This window comes from Triticum aestivum, chromosome 4D (genome assembly GCF_018294505.1).
Source record: "Triticum aestivum cultivar Chinese Spring chromosome 4D, IWGSC CS RefSeq v2.1, whole genome shotgun sequence".
Taxonomy (NCBI): domain Eukaryota; kingdom Viridiplantae; phylum Streptophyta; class Magnoliopsida; order Poales; family Poaceae; genus Triticum; species Triticum aestivum.
In genome coordinates, this window is record NC_057805.1 from 361044486 (window position 1) to 361061565 (window position 17080).

General features: G+C 46.5%; 1 protein-coding gene across 1 annotated transcript; it reads right to left on the reverse strand.

The window, feature by feature from the left end:
* Positions 1 to 709: 709 nt before the first annotated feature.
* LOC123097923 (protein TOC75, chloroplastic) lies at positions 710 to 5970 on the reverse strand. Its single transcript, XM_044519772.1, has 7 exons — positions 4711 to 5970; positions 3863 to 4084; positions 3615 to 3722; positions 2934 to 3128; positions 2586 to 2834; positions 1981 to 2235; positions 710 to 1425 (listed from the first exon to the last, which is right to left on the reverse strand). Exons 1-7 carry the CDS (start codon positions 5866 to 5868, stop codon positions 1186 to 1188), a joined length of 2427 nt encoding a protein of 808 aa, XP_044375707.1. The 5' UTR covers positions 5869 to 5970; the 3' UTR covers positions 710 to 1185.
* Positions 5971 to 17080: the final 11110 nt, after the last annotated feature.

A 17080-nucleotide genomic window follows, 5' to 3' on the forward strand; every position in this document is an offset into this window, starting at 1 on the left:
CGGCGGCGGCGGGAGCGGCTCGAGCGACGACGGGCTCCCGCGGCCCGCCCCCCACCTGTACACGAGATAATGCCCCGACCGCGACCGGTTCCTGATCAAGGTGACGTGGAGAAGCGCGACGTCGCCCCCCGCGCCGACCACGGAGGAGTCGTTCTCGAAGGCCAGGGCTTCATCCTGCACGCAGCGGCAGTGGACGACGAAGGAGGAGACTTCCGGCGGGTCGAGGAGCCGGAAGGACACCTCCACCGGTCCACCTCGGGCACCGCCCGCGCCAGGTTTTCGTATTTCACCTGGGCTTTCGCGGTGGAAGCCTGGGCTGTGGCGGAGGCCAGGCTCTCCCAGCGGTACTTGCCGCATCTCGTCGCGGTGTCGAGGAGGATCCAGTCAGGAGAGCTGCTAATTGCGCTGGACCGCTGGTGGCATCATCGTGGACAATCGGCGTGGCCATGGGGCGACAAGTATCGGGAATTAATTAGGGACTCTCCTCAGATTCCTACTTTTTGAGTTACTGTATAAAATAGAGGTCGTGACTGGCGAGCCAAACATTGAATCCGTTCCGTGTTTGCATTGGACTTCTTGACCGACTGGGCGTACTGGCTATTGGTTTGGTAGTATATGTATATAGCATAATAATTGAAGCAATTTCTCTAAAATTATTATTACGAAACTAATAATCAAACTACATTTCGAACTGCAAACAGCACCGATATACAGTACAAACAAGAAACCCTCGTATTGGTCGATCACATATTTGAAACAATTAAGATGAACAGGTGAGTTACCACCCACCATAAGTTAGCTACATCGTATAATAAATACGTGAAAGGCGCAACACTGCATTGTCAATTAAGCTAACCGACTGAACAACAAAGTGTTACATGGAAACAAATTGACTATGACACAAAGCCTTGCCAAAACATTCCTTGCTAACACTAGGAGCTCAGCTTTCATCTATTCAACCAGCTTCAAGCTCTGCAAGAACAGACCTTACTTCCTACTACAAGCAAAGAACTCACCCTGACACTAACTTATCTCTCTTCCTCAGAAAAAGAACAAAACTTCATTATTCAGCAGAACACAAGTCACCTGCCCGTCCACACCACATGCATAGCCACTTCGAGACTCAACGCCTCAAATGTGCATTAAACAACCCCATCTTGAAGATATGTGCTGAACGAAATGCACTCAGAATCTCTCACCAAATCTGAAGAAGACGGTTCCAGCCCCAGTATTGTGATCTACGATGTACTCTCCTCTTACCAAGCCAAGCTTGACGCCAACACCATAAGAAGATCCATGGCCAACGCGTCGGAAGAACTCAGTGGGGTTCCCTTTCACATCCTTGGAACTCCCAAGGTCAGTGCCATGCTCCGCAAATCCATAAACATATGTGTTCTTCACGGGTATGCGCACCTCACCAGCAACCTGTGTGGATTAAGAGGCAAATAAACATGAGTTGCCAACAAAGCAACGACCAACATATCTTACACTAAATTATGTGATGACACATGTCAATTATTTAAACTTGTCCACCAATCTAATGAAATAGATCAAAAGAAAAGCAGTAACTCGAAAAACACAACATGATTGATGTGAAAAATGATGCAACAACAACAAAGCCTTTTGTCCCAAGCAAGATGGGGTAGGCTAGAGATGAAGACCAACAGAAAACCTGTGAAACCCCCAAAAGAAGAGAGTACATGTGAAAAATGATGCATTGGAATAATTCCAAGTTCTGTAGTATCGCCTCTGTTTCGAATTATAAGACGTTTTGGATATTTTAATATGGACTACATACGGACTGAAATGAGTGAACAAACACACTGAAACACATCTATATACATCCGATTCAGAAAAAAAGTTAGAACCATCTTACAATTCAGAACAGAGGAAATACTACTCAGTTACTAACACATAACATACATAATTGGTGTGAAAAAATGATGAGTCAGAATAAATTCCAAGTTCTGTAGTACTCACCTCCAGAACATTCCTAGATGCACCCAGTTCACCCATACCATAGCCCCTAACTGAGTAAGGTCCTCCAAGTGTAAATGCATCATAGCTTGGCAGATCTCCTACACAACCTGCATAATGACCATGAAGAACCAACACAGCTGGCAGCGGCTTGCCAACACCTTTCTCTTGATTATTTAAATTAATGAACTTTGTCAATGTAAGCTGATGACGGTTGAAGAGTGGGCTTTTGCTTCCGATCCCAAGACCTTGATCCAACTGCAGTTAACAAGAAAAATCTCATAAGAATATATCGCCACAAAATTTCCTACAAGCGCATGATTGTATTAGACAGTAACAGAGACAAGTTCACAGGCTTGCCATTTAACAAATAAATTACAGACTGTTATTGAACATATATAATATAACGAAAACATTCACCGGAATGTGACCAAACTAATTTTATGGACTGTGTGGAACGCTCGAGGTTGAAGCAAATATTAACCATAAAGAGGTCTTGTCCTTTCCACACTATTAAGTATAGGATTTTAACCTTGTCTGGAGCCGCTTAGTAATAACTAAAGGTTTGCTTTGTGTTTTCAGAAACATAAGGCTGCAGGTCAGCATACCTGGAAAATACATCTGTCGCCAATGACTGCACCATTTACAAACTCTGTATTGTCTCGAGTAATATTTGCTTGTAGAAATGCCATTCGATCTACACCAGTACCACTGAGGGTTGTGGGAGGTCCATCCATGCTCAAGCCGCCACTAGGCATTGCCCGAGAACCATGTGTACAGATACTGTTGGTTTCATCACGTGTTGTGATTTCTTCCACGACGAGGCCATATGTGAATTTGCTCTGCCTTGTGAAGCTCTGAAATCCAGAGGTGTATTCTCCTCATGTTGAGACATTTCTTGAATAGTAGTCTATGAAAAACAAAAGATGTACAAGGTGATATCAGTTTGTGCAAACCTCTGTTATGTTGGCTTTGAATCCAACTCGGTCAACCCAGACAGGTGGAGCTTCATCCATATTGGGGCCAGCAACAAAGACAGGACTCAATTTCCTGGTGTTGAAGCAGCTAGTTTTGAAGGTGCGGTTCTTATTACGGTCATCCACACCATCCAAATACGGATGGACATATTCGAGCTTGAATGAAAGATCGTCCTAAAGACCCACAAAACACATGGATAAGCACATACATGTGGAAAAACAAAATTCAGAAGTGATAAAACTTCTCAGGAAGGAATGCTATATCCATATTAGGTTATCTAACGACTGACGAATACATGGCCAGAACAAAACAAATCAATTCTTGTTGATGATGCTAGCACGTTAGCAGACATGTACGTGTGTCTTTACACAGGGTTGCACTTTATCTAACAGTTACAACATGGACTATTCTTTTCTTCTATATCGTAGTGGGCAATTAAAGTTAAACTCTGTTTAAGGATTTTGCAGACAAAAGTGTAGAGATGTACAGATGTACACTTCCGAGATGGTAGCGTGATAAAGAAAACAGATAAATATCAGAACATGCTTAACTTATCCTGCGAGTCCTTGCCAAAAAAGATTCCTCAATGAATTATCTAACAGTAATTATAAGCAAACAAACAAAAACTACAAGAAAAGGATAACACATCACCAACTAACCTGAGGGTTGAGCAGGTTACTCGATGTAACAGAACCAACAATGGATCTGTTAAGACCATAGATGTTGCGGTGCTCAAATGACACAGTTCCTCCAGGTTGAATGGATGCCTAAAAGAAGAAGAAAAAATATCAGATCTGATAGTGCATAACAGGATTGCAATGTTCTGTAGTTTACTCATTATTAGTCATGTATTTTAAATAAAGAATTCAGAGAGAACAGAAAGCTGCAAAATCAGTAGGTATATTACCAGGGTGGGCCTGCCTTGACGTCCAGGTACGATACTCCACTCTGTGCTTACTTCAGCAGACTTTGGTTCTAATTCCTTAAGCTTAATTTCAACTACAATACCACCTTCTTTTGTCTCATCAGGACGTGGATTCACTTCTATATTGGAGAATAAAGCGAGCGAATTTATATTCTTCAGAGCTTGTTTTCCTGCTCCAATATTAAAGATATGACCAGGACGAAGCTGTAAGAGCAGCACAAGTACCAAGTTAAATGCTGAAGTCCCAGAAATAATAACAGATAATCCATTAGAAAACATTGATAGCAGCAAAATGAGCATCTGAGAATCGTGATCAAATTCAACATCACAGTTAGCATAAGAAAACACTCATCTTTATTAAAGGCATGCACAAGGAGACTGTACTAACAGTAGCAGCAAGTATGAAGCAAAAAGTGATCTGTCGTACTAAGCAATCATCAAACCATGCATCATGAAAGGGTATGGTCTTGGTTGCTACTCACCTAGCTAAACAGCACATTATCAAATTACACAGAAGCGCTAAAAGAAGGTTTCCAACTGTCAAGATAACCCAACGACATCCTAGTTCAACAGGATACTGGAACTACTACAAGTCTACAACACATAAACCTTGCTAAAACGACTGACAAGTCAGAATATAGTCCATTGGCCAACACATAATGTCAGAAACATCACTAGAAGCTAATCTTAGTCCACTAGTCAAAATAAAATGTCACAGAAATCACAAGATGCTAATTTTGAACATGTTAGTTGACTGTACAACATCATAGTAGTGCTAATAAAATTGTTCTCCCATGTTTGTTTTATAAAAGCTAATGTATGCAGTATACCTGCTGGGGCAGCTCCCGGTCGATGATAGGAATTTGGGTATTCCCTTCCACAAAATTCCCTAGCTTATCCTGGAACTGGTACTCCACTTTGGTTATGTCCCCCTCGACGACCTCACACACAACCTCACTGGTGTTAAGATTTCCAAAATTCACCACTTGTGCACATACAAAGCCCTCATTGTGGTACCATTTCTGAACATGGTCCCTGATCTTCTGCAGCATCCTGGCACTCACCTTCTCCTGTTTTTTCATCATTGCCAAAACCTCCCCTCGGACAGACTCTGGCAAAATGCACGGCATGGCGCCGCGGACACGCTGCTGGTAATCCCGTTCCTGCTTCCGAAGGTAGTCCATCTTCTCCCTCTCGGTCATGTCCTGATCGAAGTCAGCCTGGCCCGACTGCGCCATAAGCCCAACATTGATGCACTTGAACTGCTTGGCTGCACTCCACACGCTCTCTGTGAAGGAGACGGTGAGGCCAAGGGTGCCGTCAGGTTTGGCCTTCCCTTCTAGGTCAACCCGCTCGAACATGCCGCAGGAGACTAGCGTCTCGAGCTCTTTCAGAAGCTGTGACTTGGTGTACACGCCGCCTGGCTGCAGGGTAACCATCTCAAAGAAGGAGTCCTCTGGCCCGGCATCCGTGGCGCCGCCTCCGCCAGGCGCGGCACGGTCGAAGAACTTGAGCTCCGACAACTTGTATCTCTTCAGCCCGCTCAGCTTCGAGAGCGGCACGGTGATGTTGGCCGGGAGGCCATGCGGGTCCCAGTCAGACGACGACTTTTCGTCGGCATTCGCCGCGCCGGCGGAGAAGATCCGCGACCAGAAGCCCCCGCCGCCCCCGCCACCGGCACCGCCGCCGCCGCCGCCCCATCCGCCTCCCCCGCCGAGGGGGCCCTTGGGGCCGCCCCCAAAGCCGCCAGAGAAGGCGAGGAGGAGAGCGCCGGAGGCGGCTGCAGCGATGGCGGAGCCAAGGGCGAGGTCGGTTTTGGAGGTCTTGGATTCGGATTTGGGGGCGGAGGATGAGACGGCGAAGGGGTTGTTTCGGGGTTGCGAGTTGTGCGATGCGGCGGCGGACATGGTGACGGGGCGGCCCCGGCCTCGCCGGGAAGGCCCGGCGGGCGACGGGGTGAAGAAGAGGCTCTGGGAGGTGAGCGCCATTTGGCTGCCGCGGATTAGGTGAGAGGGGGAGGGGGAGGGGGAGGGGGAGGGGGGAGGGGGGCGAGGTCTTCCTCTCCTGGAGGCTGGAGCTGGACAAGGGTTTCTTCCCTATCCTCTGCCCCCTCTTCGCGTTTTTGTTGAGGGTTTAGCTTTGCTGTGGCCTTGCGTGGCGGCGTGCTGCCACCCGACTCCTCCCATTGGTGCCACGGCCTATAGCTATTTTTTTCTTTTAAATTTTGATGCTGCTTTAGATTGCGAAAACAATCTTGTTGTTTTCGAAAAGGCTAAGGTCATATACGAAGTATCAAATATCCTTACAAACGCGCCCTTATAGAAAATAAAATTACATTTAAGGGCTTCTTTGGATCACAGGATTTGCAAAACAAAGGAATAGAAAAAATGGAGGATTTGATTGCCATGACATAGCCAATCCTATGGATTTTTTCCAGAGGTCGGACCTCATGTGTAAATTCCTTTGAAATCAGCACCTTGGAGACCCAATCCTGAGGAATTTTAATGGCCCAATCCTTTGATCCAAATGTGTTCCATAGGAAACAATCCTGAGAATTGATATCCCATGAAAATCCTGTGAAAATCCTCCAATCCAAAGAAGGCCTAAAAATCTTAAGGGTGTCAAGGTCTTCTTTCATCCTGCATTTACCAGCCATGCGTTGTAAGCATGGCTCGATGCCGCCTCTAGACCTACGCCTTGGCACAACAAATTAAACTCATGAGCTTGTAGAAGTAGCAGCCGAAAAGTCATCAATGTAGACCAAGAGATGCCAACGATCACAATCTGCAAAGCAAATCGTTGTCTCAGAGAACAAAACGCCATAAGAGCCTATAGAAATAGTTGGTCCTGGCTGAGCATATGCAGGCAAAAACCCAACATATGCATGTTGATTAGTTGCTTCCATTGCATCAAGGCACAGATGGGTGCATGTTGTTTGGTTGCATGTGTTTGTACTTTAGGGTAAGAGATGCAAAGCACAGTTGTTTGGCTGTGTGCAAGTACTAGGTCTGCTCACCCCTTTCAAATGTGATGGACTTATCACCCATTTTGCAACACACAACACACTATAATGAACAGCAGCAGAAGAACAGCAAGAACAAAGCAAAAAACATCAACAACAGCAGAAGAACAGCAAGAACAAAGCAAAACAGACGTTCACAAATAGGACACACTATGATCATATCAGAGTAGAACAAGAAGATCATAAGTACTACTAGGCATAAGTTTAAAACAGTAGGGCATTCTATGCCTATGGTGGACCCAGGGTGCTGCTCACTTCAGTTCAGACTTGACAGACAAACTACATGGCATGTGTGATGTCGTTGAAGCAACTGTGCTTGGAGCACCGGACCATGCAGATGTTTGAGGTGTTGGCGTTGAAGATCTGCACCTTCAGCCCCAGCACGGAGAGCCTGAAGACTAGGAGGTTGCCAGGGACGATATTGTGTCGGCGGCAGAAGTACTCCCAGCCGCGCCCGAGTACCATGTGCCCCTTGAACATCTACGCTTGGACCCAGAACTCGCACCACTTGTTAAGGCCGGTGACTAGCCATTGCTTCATCACTTGCCTAAAGGCAGGCGGGATGACGAGCATGGCGATGTCCTCCCGGTCATGGCTCTGCACGTAGAACCTGATAGGTTCCCGTGCACCCTCCTCGTGGCTGGTCCTTGGCCTCCTGCCAGCGTCGAGTGGCATGCTCATGTAGTCCATCCTGCCATGAACCACCGCAGTCTTTAGCCACCGGTTTGTGGGGATGAGGTCCTCCGCACCCTCTGCGCCGACGACGACCTGCGCTCCTCCGCCGGCTCTGTCCCACTATGTCTTCATTATCTTGTCAGCAAGGTGGACTACAGTTAGCAACAAACGATAGATGATCATTGGTGGTGCAAATGCTCACTGACCATAGATAACAATGATCAATGCTAATAGTGATCAGAGCTATCAATGATAACACTGACCAAAGCTAACAATGATTAGTGCTAACAGTGATCAAAGATAACACTGGTCAAAACTAACAATGATCGGTGCTAAGAGTGATCAGAGCTAGCAGTGATCAAAGATAACACTGACCAGTGCTACCAATGATCAGAGCTAGCGATGATCATATCATGCCAAATGCCGCACATGCATTGTCCTACTCTGTTCATGTATGTCCTACTACTATTTTTGGCATTCAGGTATGTCCTACTAGCATGCACATGCAATGTTGATCATGCATTCACGTAGCCTAACATAACCAAGAATGGCTACAATAGCAAGAAGAACAACAAGAACATCACTAACATAAACGAGAAAACAATAGTAGCAGCAAGATCTGAACAACATACACACTAATAACTGTTGGGGAACGCAGTATTTCAAAAAAAAAATCCTACGATCACGCAAGATCTATCTAGGAGATGCATAGCAACGAGACGGGAGAGTGTGTCCACATACCCTCATAGACCGAAAGCGGAAGCGTTTAGTAACGCGGTTGATGTAGTCGAACGTTTTCACGACCCAACCGATCCAAGTACCGGACGTACGGCACCTTTGTGTTCAGCACACATTCAACACGATGGCGTCCCTCGAGCTCTTGATCCGGTAGAGGGTCGAGGGAGAGTTTCGTCAGCACGACGGCGTGGCGACGGTGTTGGTGATGTGATCTGCGCAGGGCTTCGCCTAAGCACTACGACAATATGACCGAGGTGGTAAACTATGGAGGGGGCACCGCACATGGCTAAGAACAATTGATGTGCTTTTGGGGTGCCCCCTGCCCACGTATATAAAGGAGGGAGGGAGGAGGAGGCTGACCCAAGGGGGGCGCGCCATGGGGGGGAGTCCTACTAGGACTCCGTTCCTAGTAGGATTCGCCCCCCTTTCCTTCCAACGGAGAGGGGGGAAAGGGGAAGGGAGAGAGAGGGAGAAGGAAAGAGGGGGGCCGCACCCCCTCCCCTTGCCCAATTCGGATTGGGGCAAGGGGGCGCGCGCCTCCTCCCGCGACCTGCCTCCTCTTCTCCACTATGGCCCATTAGGCCCATTAACTTTCCCGGGGGGTTCCAGACTTCCAGTAGCCTCCCGGTACTCCGAAAAATCCCCGAACTTTATCGGAATCATTCCGGTGTCCGTATATAACCTTCCAATATATCAATCTTTACCTCTCGGCCATTTCGAGACTCCTCGTCATGTCTCTGATCTCATCTGGGACTCCGAACAAACTTCGGTCACCAAAACACATAACTCATAATACAAATCGTCATCGAATGTTAAGCGTGCGGACCCTACGGGTTCGAGAACTATGTAGACATGACCGAGACACATCTCTGGTCAATAACCAATAGCGGAACCTGGATGCTCATATTGGCTCCTACATATTCTACGAAGATCTTTATCGGTCAAACCACACAACAACATACGTTATTCCCTTTGTCATCGGTATGTTACTTGCCCGAGATTCGATTGTCGGTATCATCATACCTAGTTCAATCTCGTTACCGGCAAGTCTCTTTACTCATTCCGTAATGCATCATCCCATAACTAACTCATTAGTCACATTGCTTGCAAGGCTTATAGTGATGTACATTACCGAGAGGGCCCAGAGATACCTCTCTGATACACGGAGTGACAAATCATAATCTTGATCTATGCCAACTCAACAAACACCTTCGGAGACACATGTAGAGCATCTTTATAATCACCCAGTTACGTTGTGACGTTTGATGGCACACAAAGTGTTCCTCCGATATCCGGGAGTTGCATAATCTCATAGCCATAGGTATAAATCATGAAGAAAGCAATAGCAATAAAACTAAACAATCATTATGCTAAGCAAACGGATGGGTCTTGTCCATCACATCATTCTCTAATGATGTGATCCCGTTGATCAAATGACAACACATGTCTATGGTCAGGAAACTTAACCATCTTTGATTAAGGAGCTAGTCAAGTAGATGCATACTAGGGACATTCTGTTTTTCTATGTATTCACACATGTACTAAGTTTCCGGTTAATACAATTCTAGCATGAATAATAAACAGTTATCATGATATAAGGAAATATAAATAACAACTTTATTATTGCCTCTAGGGCATATTTCCTTCAATAACAACATACACACTAACAACAGCAACAAGAATAGGAGCATATACACTAATAACAGCATGCAAACTAACATTGTGGCACTATGACCATCAACACTAGCATGTTGAGTGAAGAAACAAGCATTCACTGTCAATAATCTAATCCAACACTAGCATGTGGAGTGAACAAACTAGGAATGCACTCCGATTCATCCCCAAAACAGTGGATTCGGATCGAATCCGGTCGAATTGAATCGAATCCACTGTCCGCTGTCTAACCTAACACTGGTGGAACTACCCTAAGAACCCTAACTATGAAGGAAGGGGAGATTAGAGCTTACCGTGGGGGTCGCCGGTGGAGCCTACGATGGCCGTGGAGAAAACCCTGGCGGGAAGAGGGGTGCTGCAGCCGCCGCGGAAGAAGAACCGGCCGTTCCGACGGTCGCGGCCGTGGACCTCATCACGCGCCAGCTCGAAGATGAGGCCGACGTCCTTGAGCTACCCTCCCCTTGCATCGGACGCAGAGGAGAAAACCCTTGAATGGGGGTAAAAATACCCCCACAAGAGGGGCCAGCAAAGGACAGAGGCAGCGGGTATTGAATCCCTGCCGCCGTTGAGCCCAAGATGAAGAGCTCCGGCTCTGGTGGTGGAGCTGGAGTGAGCAGCAGTGGCATGGTGCAGAAAGGGGAGGGAGCACAGATTGCCGCCGCGAGATCTCGTCTGGATGAGGGGAGGCCGGCAACCCACCTCTCTTGGATGGGATTGCTACAGGTGATGATCAGAGTGGGTGGGCGTGGAGAGACGGCGGCGTTGCCATCAGAGAAACCGAATTGACAGTGAGGGGAGAGAGAGGGAGTGCGTGCGAAGCCCATAGCTGCTTTGAGGTTCGTGAGGGCGAGGAATCACATACAACCCAGGCAATGAAACGGGCCAAATTCTTCCCGCCCAGGCCTGGCTGGACCTAATGCAGCTTACCAAACGCATCCTAAAACCCACGAAAGTCGGCCGAATCCAAATGGATCCACCAGAAACCCAAACTGATCTATCCCGAATGACCAGTCGGAGACACAGCTCCACACACCCTTCGCCTATGATAAGCTCATCCATGGAACTGGAATAGGGCGGGAAGGACATTATTCCTACACTGAGACAGCATCGTCGCCTCGCCATCCCAGAACAAACACGAAGACTCCTTAAAGAAAATCTGACACAAATTACTCATGTTATTGCATACAAGATTTGGATCTGAGGTCGAGCTCACCGCCATCCATGATGATGCACTGATGCCTCTTCTTAGGTGGCCTACCCAAGTTGGGCCACCGTTGAAGATTATCGCGTTGGATCCCTCCGATCGCCGTTGGTTTCACCAACATCGCTGCCGGGCACTGGCTGGCGAAGACTACCACTCGAACCCTCATCTATTTCGCCATCCACAATAGCCTTCAACACCTCCACAAGTTGGTTGCCACCGATCAGGACCTCCAAGGCCCATCATCACCGGCGATGCCTCTTGGCAACACAAAGAGGGATAGGCGATGGGTGACGGCTAGGGTTCTCGGTCACCCGCTATGTCTCCTCTCTCATGGAATGTTTCGTGGCTTGCTAGCTATCTAGTACTAACAATCTGTTAATCTTTACTAGAGTTTCTTTATTGTTTATCTTTAGGGTTGCAACACATGCTACAATCCTTGGTGTGCGGGAGATAACAGAATTTCTTTTTCCATCAAAATTTCAGGGGGTTCTTCTTTCGCTTGTCCATGACTTAAGCCGTGTTTGTTTTTTGCGGGCAAATTTTTATTACTGAAACTTCAGCCATATTACAATCATCATAGCAGAATTTCGCTGCATATGGAGGTCCAGATCCCAACCAAAAACCAGTTATTTGTTCCAACTCAGTAAAATTTCCCATGCAGTGACTAATACGTCTCAAACATATCTATAATTTTGATTGTTTCATGCTATGTTTAAATCATTTTGGCACCATTTTTTCCGGACTAACCTATTAATTCAGTGCCCACTGCTAATTGTTGTTTTCCGCATGTTTTACTCCACCGGTCTGCGGCACTCTTCGGATTTTCGAAGACGTTGGTAAAGGAAAGACACCTGTTGATGTTACTGGTTCTGCTTCAGCACAAGCACTGAAGGCAAAGAAGGCCATAGTTGAAATTCCCACAGAAGAAAACCTTCGCTCTATGAGATTTGTCTTCGCACTCAACAGGCTCTTAAAAGTCACATCAAGCTTGACCGCAAGGAGAAAGTGAAAATGATGATAGAGATAAATTTGCTTCATAATTATGCTCGTCAGGCTCTCCTGTTGGAAAAGGAATAGAAGAAGCATTCCTGGACTCTCTTGCGCAAGCATTATTCTCGAAATCAACTCCAAGCCAAGAGTAGTGAAAAATATTATGACTATCTGGAGTTGTTTGAAGTTCCTCACATCCGAAGACAAACACCAGTGCTACCCCAAAGGTCTGGTTCAAACTGATCTGCTATTTGTCGAACCTGAAATGAAATTGAAGGCACTGCATGCACCCTGATCTACAAGCCAGATGTTCCTTGCTTTAAAGATCCTGAAGCTACCTCTGAAGCCAAAGCTGGAAGCCCTGCTGTTGTTCAAGTCTCGGCCTCCACCATCGTGTTGGGAAACATAGTAGAAAACAAAAAAAATCGCCCTACAATCACCCAGGAACAATATGAAGATGCATAACGGTTTGTGATCAACGATCGTTACCGACTCCGGGAGTGCAGCAGAAGTAGACGAGTCGGTGTAGATCGTACTTGAAGTCCCTCGAACGTTGATGACGATCCCGTGAACCGCACATGAATGATCCCTTGAACGGAAGACCGAAAGCACAACCTCTCTACTTGGTTGCCAGCGTACAGTCTTCACGATCTGGCAACGCTTCACCGTCCAGAGCTAATCGTCACCAGAGAATTAGAGGGAGGTGATTAGAACCACACGGGGCTTCTAATTATGAGGATTAGAGGTGACTAGGGCTAGCTCTAATTAGTCAACTAGGACCAACAAGAACTAGAACCAGATCAACTAGAGGAGGCTCGAAAACTTGTATCTCAATAGGGTGGAAATCCTCTAGTATATATAGGATTGGGGGGAGAGGGGGTTGCCACCAAGGGGGAAAGAGCCCCCTTGGGGCGCCGGCCAAGGGAGGGGGAGTAGGACTCCCCATCAAAGTAGGATTCGCCCCGCCCCCCCCCCCCTAAAGGAAAGGGGGGCACCTCCCTTGTTGGGCACTTGTGGCCCAACTCCTTCTCCACCTCTTGGTCTTATTTGGCCCGTCGATGTTAAATTAAATATATTTTTGTTCTAAACATTTTCAGAGCATTATATATATATATATATATGATTTAACATCCCCGGAAACATTTTCCACCTATATATATTAATCAATAATACCCGATATTCACCGAAACCCTTCCGGATATTTCTAGGGGTTTCTGTATTTATAGGATTTTTTGGCGTTGGTCTCACGCTAAGGGGGGCCACGAGGGACCCACTAGGTACCACGGCATGCCAGAGGGGGGTGGCGCGCCCTGGTGGGTAGTGGCCACCTCCCTTATCTTCAGGTCCTCCCACGAAGCTTCTAGTGCCTCTTTTGTTCCCAAAAAAATCATCAAAAAGTTTCGCTGCATTTGGAGAACTTTTATTTCTGCACAAAAAAACACCATGGTAGTTCTGCTGAAAGCAGCGTCAGTCCGGGTTAGTTCCATACAAATCATACCAAAACCATATAAAATTGTTGTACACATGGCATGAATACTTCATAAATTATAGATACATTGGAGACGTATCAGCATCCCCGAGCTTAATTCCTGCTCGTCCTCGAGTAGGTAAATGATAAAAGAAATAATTTATGAATGTGAATGCTAGCATAGTGCATAAGTTTGATCAATGATAATTTCAATCACTTTTCCTACATAACAGCAACTCTTTCTCATAAAAATCATCATGATAAAGTAGCAATTGGAAACGGAATTTTTGATGTGGAATGTTACCTATCATATTCATCATATACTCTTTTCTTTTGTAGCATGGACATTTGGACTTGAATGATTAGAAGCAATAGTCTATAATTTGACATGAAGACATCAATACTCAAGCATACTAACAAGCAACCATGTCTTTCAAAATAGAAATGCTAAAGAAAGTTATCCTTTGCCCATTATGCTCAATCATTGATCCATTTATGAAACACACTCAAATATTAGCTACATCCAATGCACGAGTATGACAATAGTGTTCCCTAGTTGGTGCTTTATAAGAGAACATGGATACTCAATAAAAATAAAAATTACATAAAAGTAAATAGATAGGCCCTTCGAAGAGGGAAGCAAAGATTTGTAGAGGTGCTAGAGCTCAAAACTCAAATTGAGAGATAAAATTGTTTTGAGAGGCATGCTTTTCCTGTCAACAAAAATGACTAAGAGTTCCCAATATATTCCATGCTAGGTAAATCATAGGCGGTTCCCAAACATAAAATAAAGTTTATTTCCTTCTCCACCATTCTTTCACAATCCACAGCTGTATCCACGGGTGCCTTCCATACCAACCCTTTCCAAGGAATTTACTATGAACACCATATATAATTATTATTTTCATTTCGGGACTGGGCATCCCTATTACCTGCCACACACTACAAAAAAAGACACATCCGTGACATTTTGGGCCGAACGAAAAAAATTATGTCATGCTTATGCCACTTTTATGACGATAATTGTGACAAAACCCGGTATCATCATAGATGTGGTGGGCTCCTACTTCTATGACAGAAAATGGGATTTTCGTCCTGGGCGGGCCGGAGACGCAGCTACATGACATTCTTTGGGCCGTCCATGACGGAAAAAACCGTGGTAGAAGCGAGGGCGAGGAAAATATCGGGGAGTTCCCGGTTACGGTGGGTGGTCGGGTGTCAGGACCCCGATTTCAAGTCACATCGATCTAGCCGGTTACACCTCATATCACTTTGCGGCCTCACGCACGGTATTCCCACGGGTGTCGCCTTACCATGGCCCGGGACCGTTTGCGCCTTTTGGCTCACGTATATGATAGTGTCGCTAGGATCCATATGACAGAGAACCCGGGCCGACATGACTAGTCGTGAACCCAAAGTGGCACTAACTTACGGGGACAGGCATACATGAATCAACATCGAGCATGTCGGTCAGCAGCGTGTGAATCCGGGCTGTAGCACTGGGCTAACAGGACTCCGGGAACCCGGGCTGTAGCAGGCTAGGCAGGACTCCGGATGTCACCGCGTGACATTTCCCCAAAGGGACAGACACAGGAACGAAGTGAATCACATGCCGGCCAGTCAAGTGTTCCGGAGCAGTAGTGCTGGGCTAGCAGGACTCCGGTGAACCGGGCTGTAGCGGACTACTATGGCTCATGGAAGTACAAGACTACATTTCCCCATAAGAGAGGCTACCAAGGATAAACAACTAGGTTGTTGGATCCCACACATACCAAGCATTTCAATCATACACACAATATGCTCGATATGTGCAAATACAACATGGCATCACAACAAGACTCTACGACTCATAGTATTTATTCATTAGGCTCCGAAGAGCCAGATATTACAAACATGGGTCTCATGACCCAACATTCAGAGCATACAAGTCAAACACATGCGGAAGCTTAACATGTCTGAGTACAGACATCTACAAATGGAAAAGGCTGAGAAGCCTGACTATTTACTAGATCCTGCCGAGGGCACAAGATCGTAGCTGAGGTATCAAGCTAAACGTCGAAGTCCACACGGAACTACTAGCGAGACTGACGTCTCTCTGCAAAACATAAAATAAGCAAACGTGAGTACAAATGTACCCAGCAAGACTTACATCAGAACTATCTACATATGCATCAGTATCAAAAGGGGGGTGGTGGAGTTTAACTGCAGCAAGCCAGCTTTGACTCGGTGGCTATCCTAAACTAAATTTGCAAGTAACTCTTTTGAGGTGGCGCACACGAGTCCACATATTCACCATATCAATACACCACTATGGATCCGCTCCCGTCTCCCTACGAGAACGCCATCCATAGCACTCACGCTTATCTTGCGCATTTTAGAGTATCCACTTTCACTTGTCTATGAACTGTTATAGGCAACCCAGAAGTCCTTTACCGCGGACACGGCTATTCGAATAGATCATATTAACCCTGCAGGGGTGTACTTCGTCACACACGCTCTCGCCACTTACCACCATGTACACGTCGTGTACCTCGGCAACCTTCAAGCGGAAGCCTGGCGAGGGAGTCGGCCACGACCTGACTAACCACACAAGTCTCTCGTCCAAGTTTATCGCCTATTCGGGTTCCATCCGCAAGGAGATCCGGCCGGGGTGTCGCTCACGGCCCCAAACGATGTGTGCAGGGTTCCCGAGCCCACCATCCGGGTGCCACTCGGTGCACCAGGCCACGTGTGCCTAGTCTGTCCCAATCCCACCTGTACCGGGTGCCACTTGGTAGACTACTAACACTACCTACAAACACCAGAAACTAGTTGCAACTCCTAGACAGAGATCAGGTTGATTAATAAGTCGAGAGGGGCACTTAAGCATTCCAATGCGTGGTAGTAACTGTTCATGGATCACAAACACAGAACTCAGTTCCTGAGGACGGCTGCAATGAGACAACCCACCATGTACTCCTACATGGCCTCTCACCGCTACCTTTACCAAATCGTGTTCACACACTTAGCTCTCAACAGTAGGACATGTTCACCACATTCCAAATTCATCCCCGATGAATCAGACCTGACACAACTCTAAGCAATAGCAGGCATGACAAACAAGCATGAATGAGTAGGCACATCAGGGCTCAAACAACTCCTACTCATGCTAGTGGGTTTCATCTATTTACTGTGACAATGACAGGTCATGCAGAGGAAAGGGGTTCAACTACCGCAGCAAGTAACAGATGAAACGTTGTTGTCCTAATGCAGTAAAAGAGAGCAGGAGCGAGAGAGTGGGATTGTATCGGAATGAACAAGGGGGTTTGCTTGCCTGGCACTTCTGAAGATAGCACTGAGTCTTCATTAGTGTCAACGATCACAACGCCGGAACATCGTCTACCGAGAGGGGACAAATACCGGCAACAGAGAGGAAACACAATCAATGCA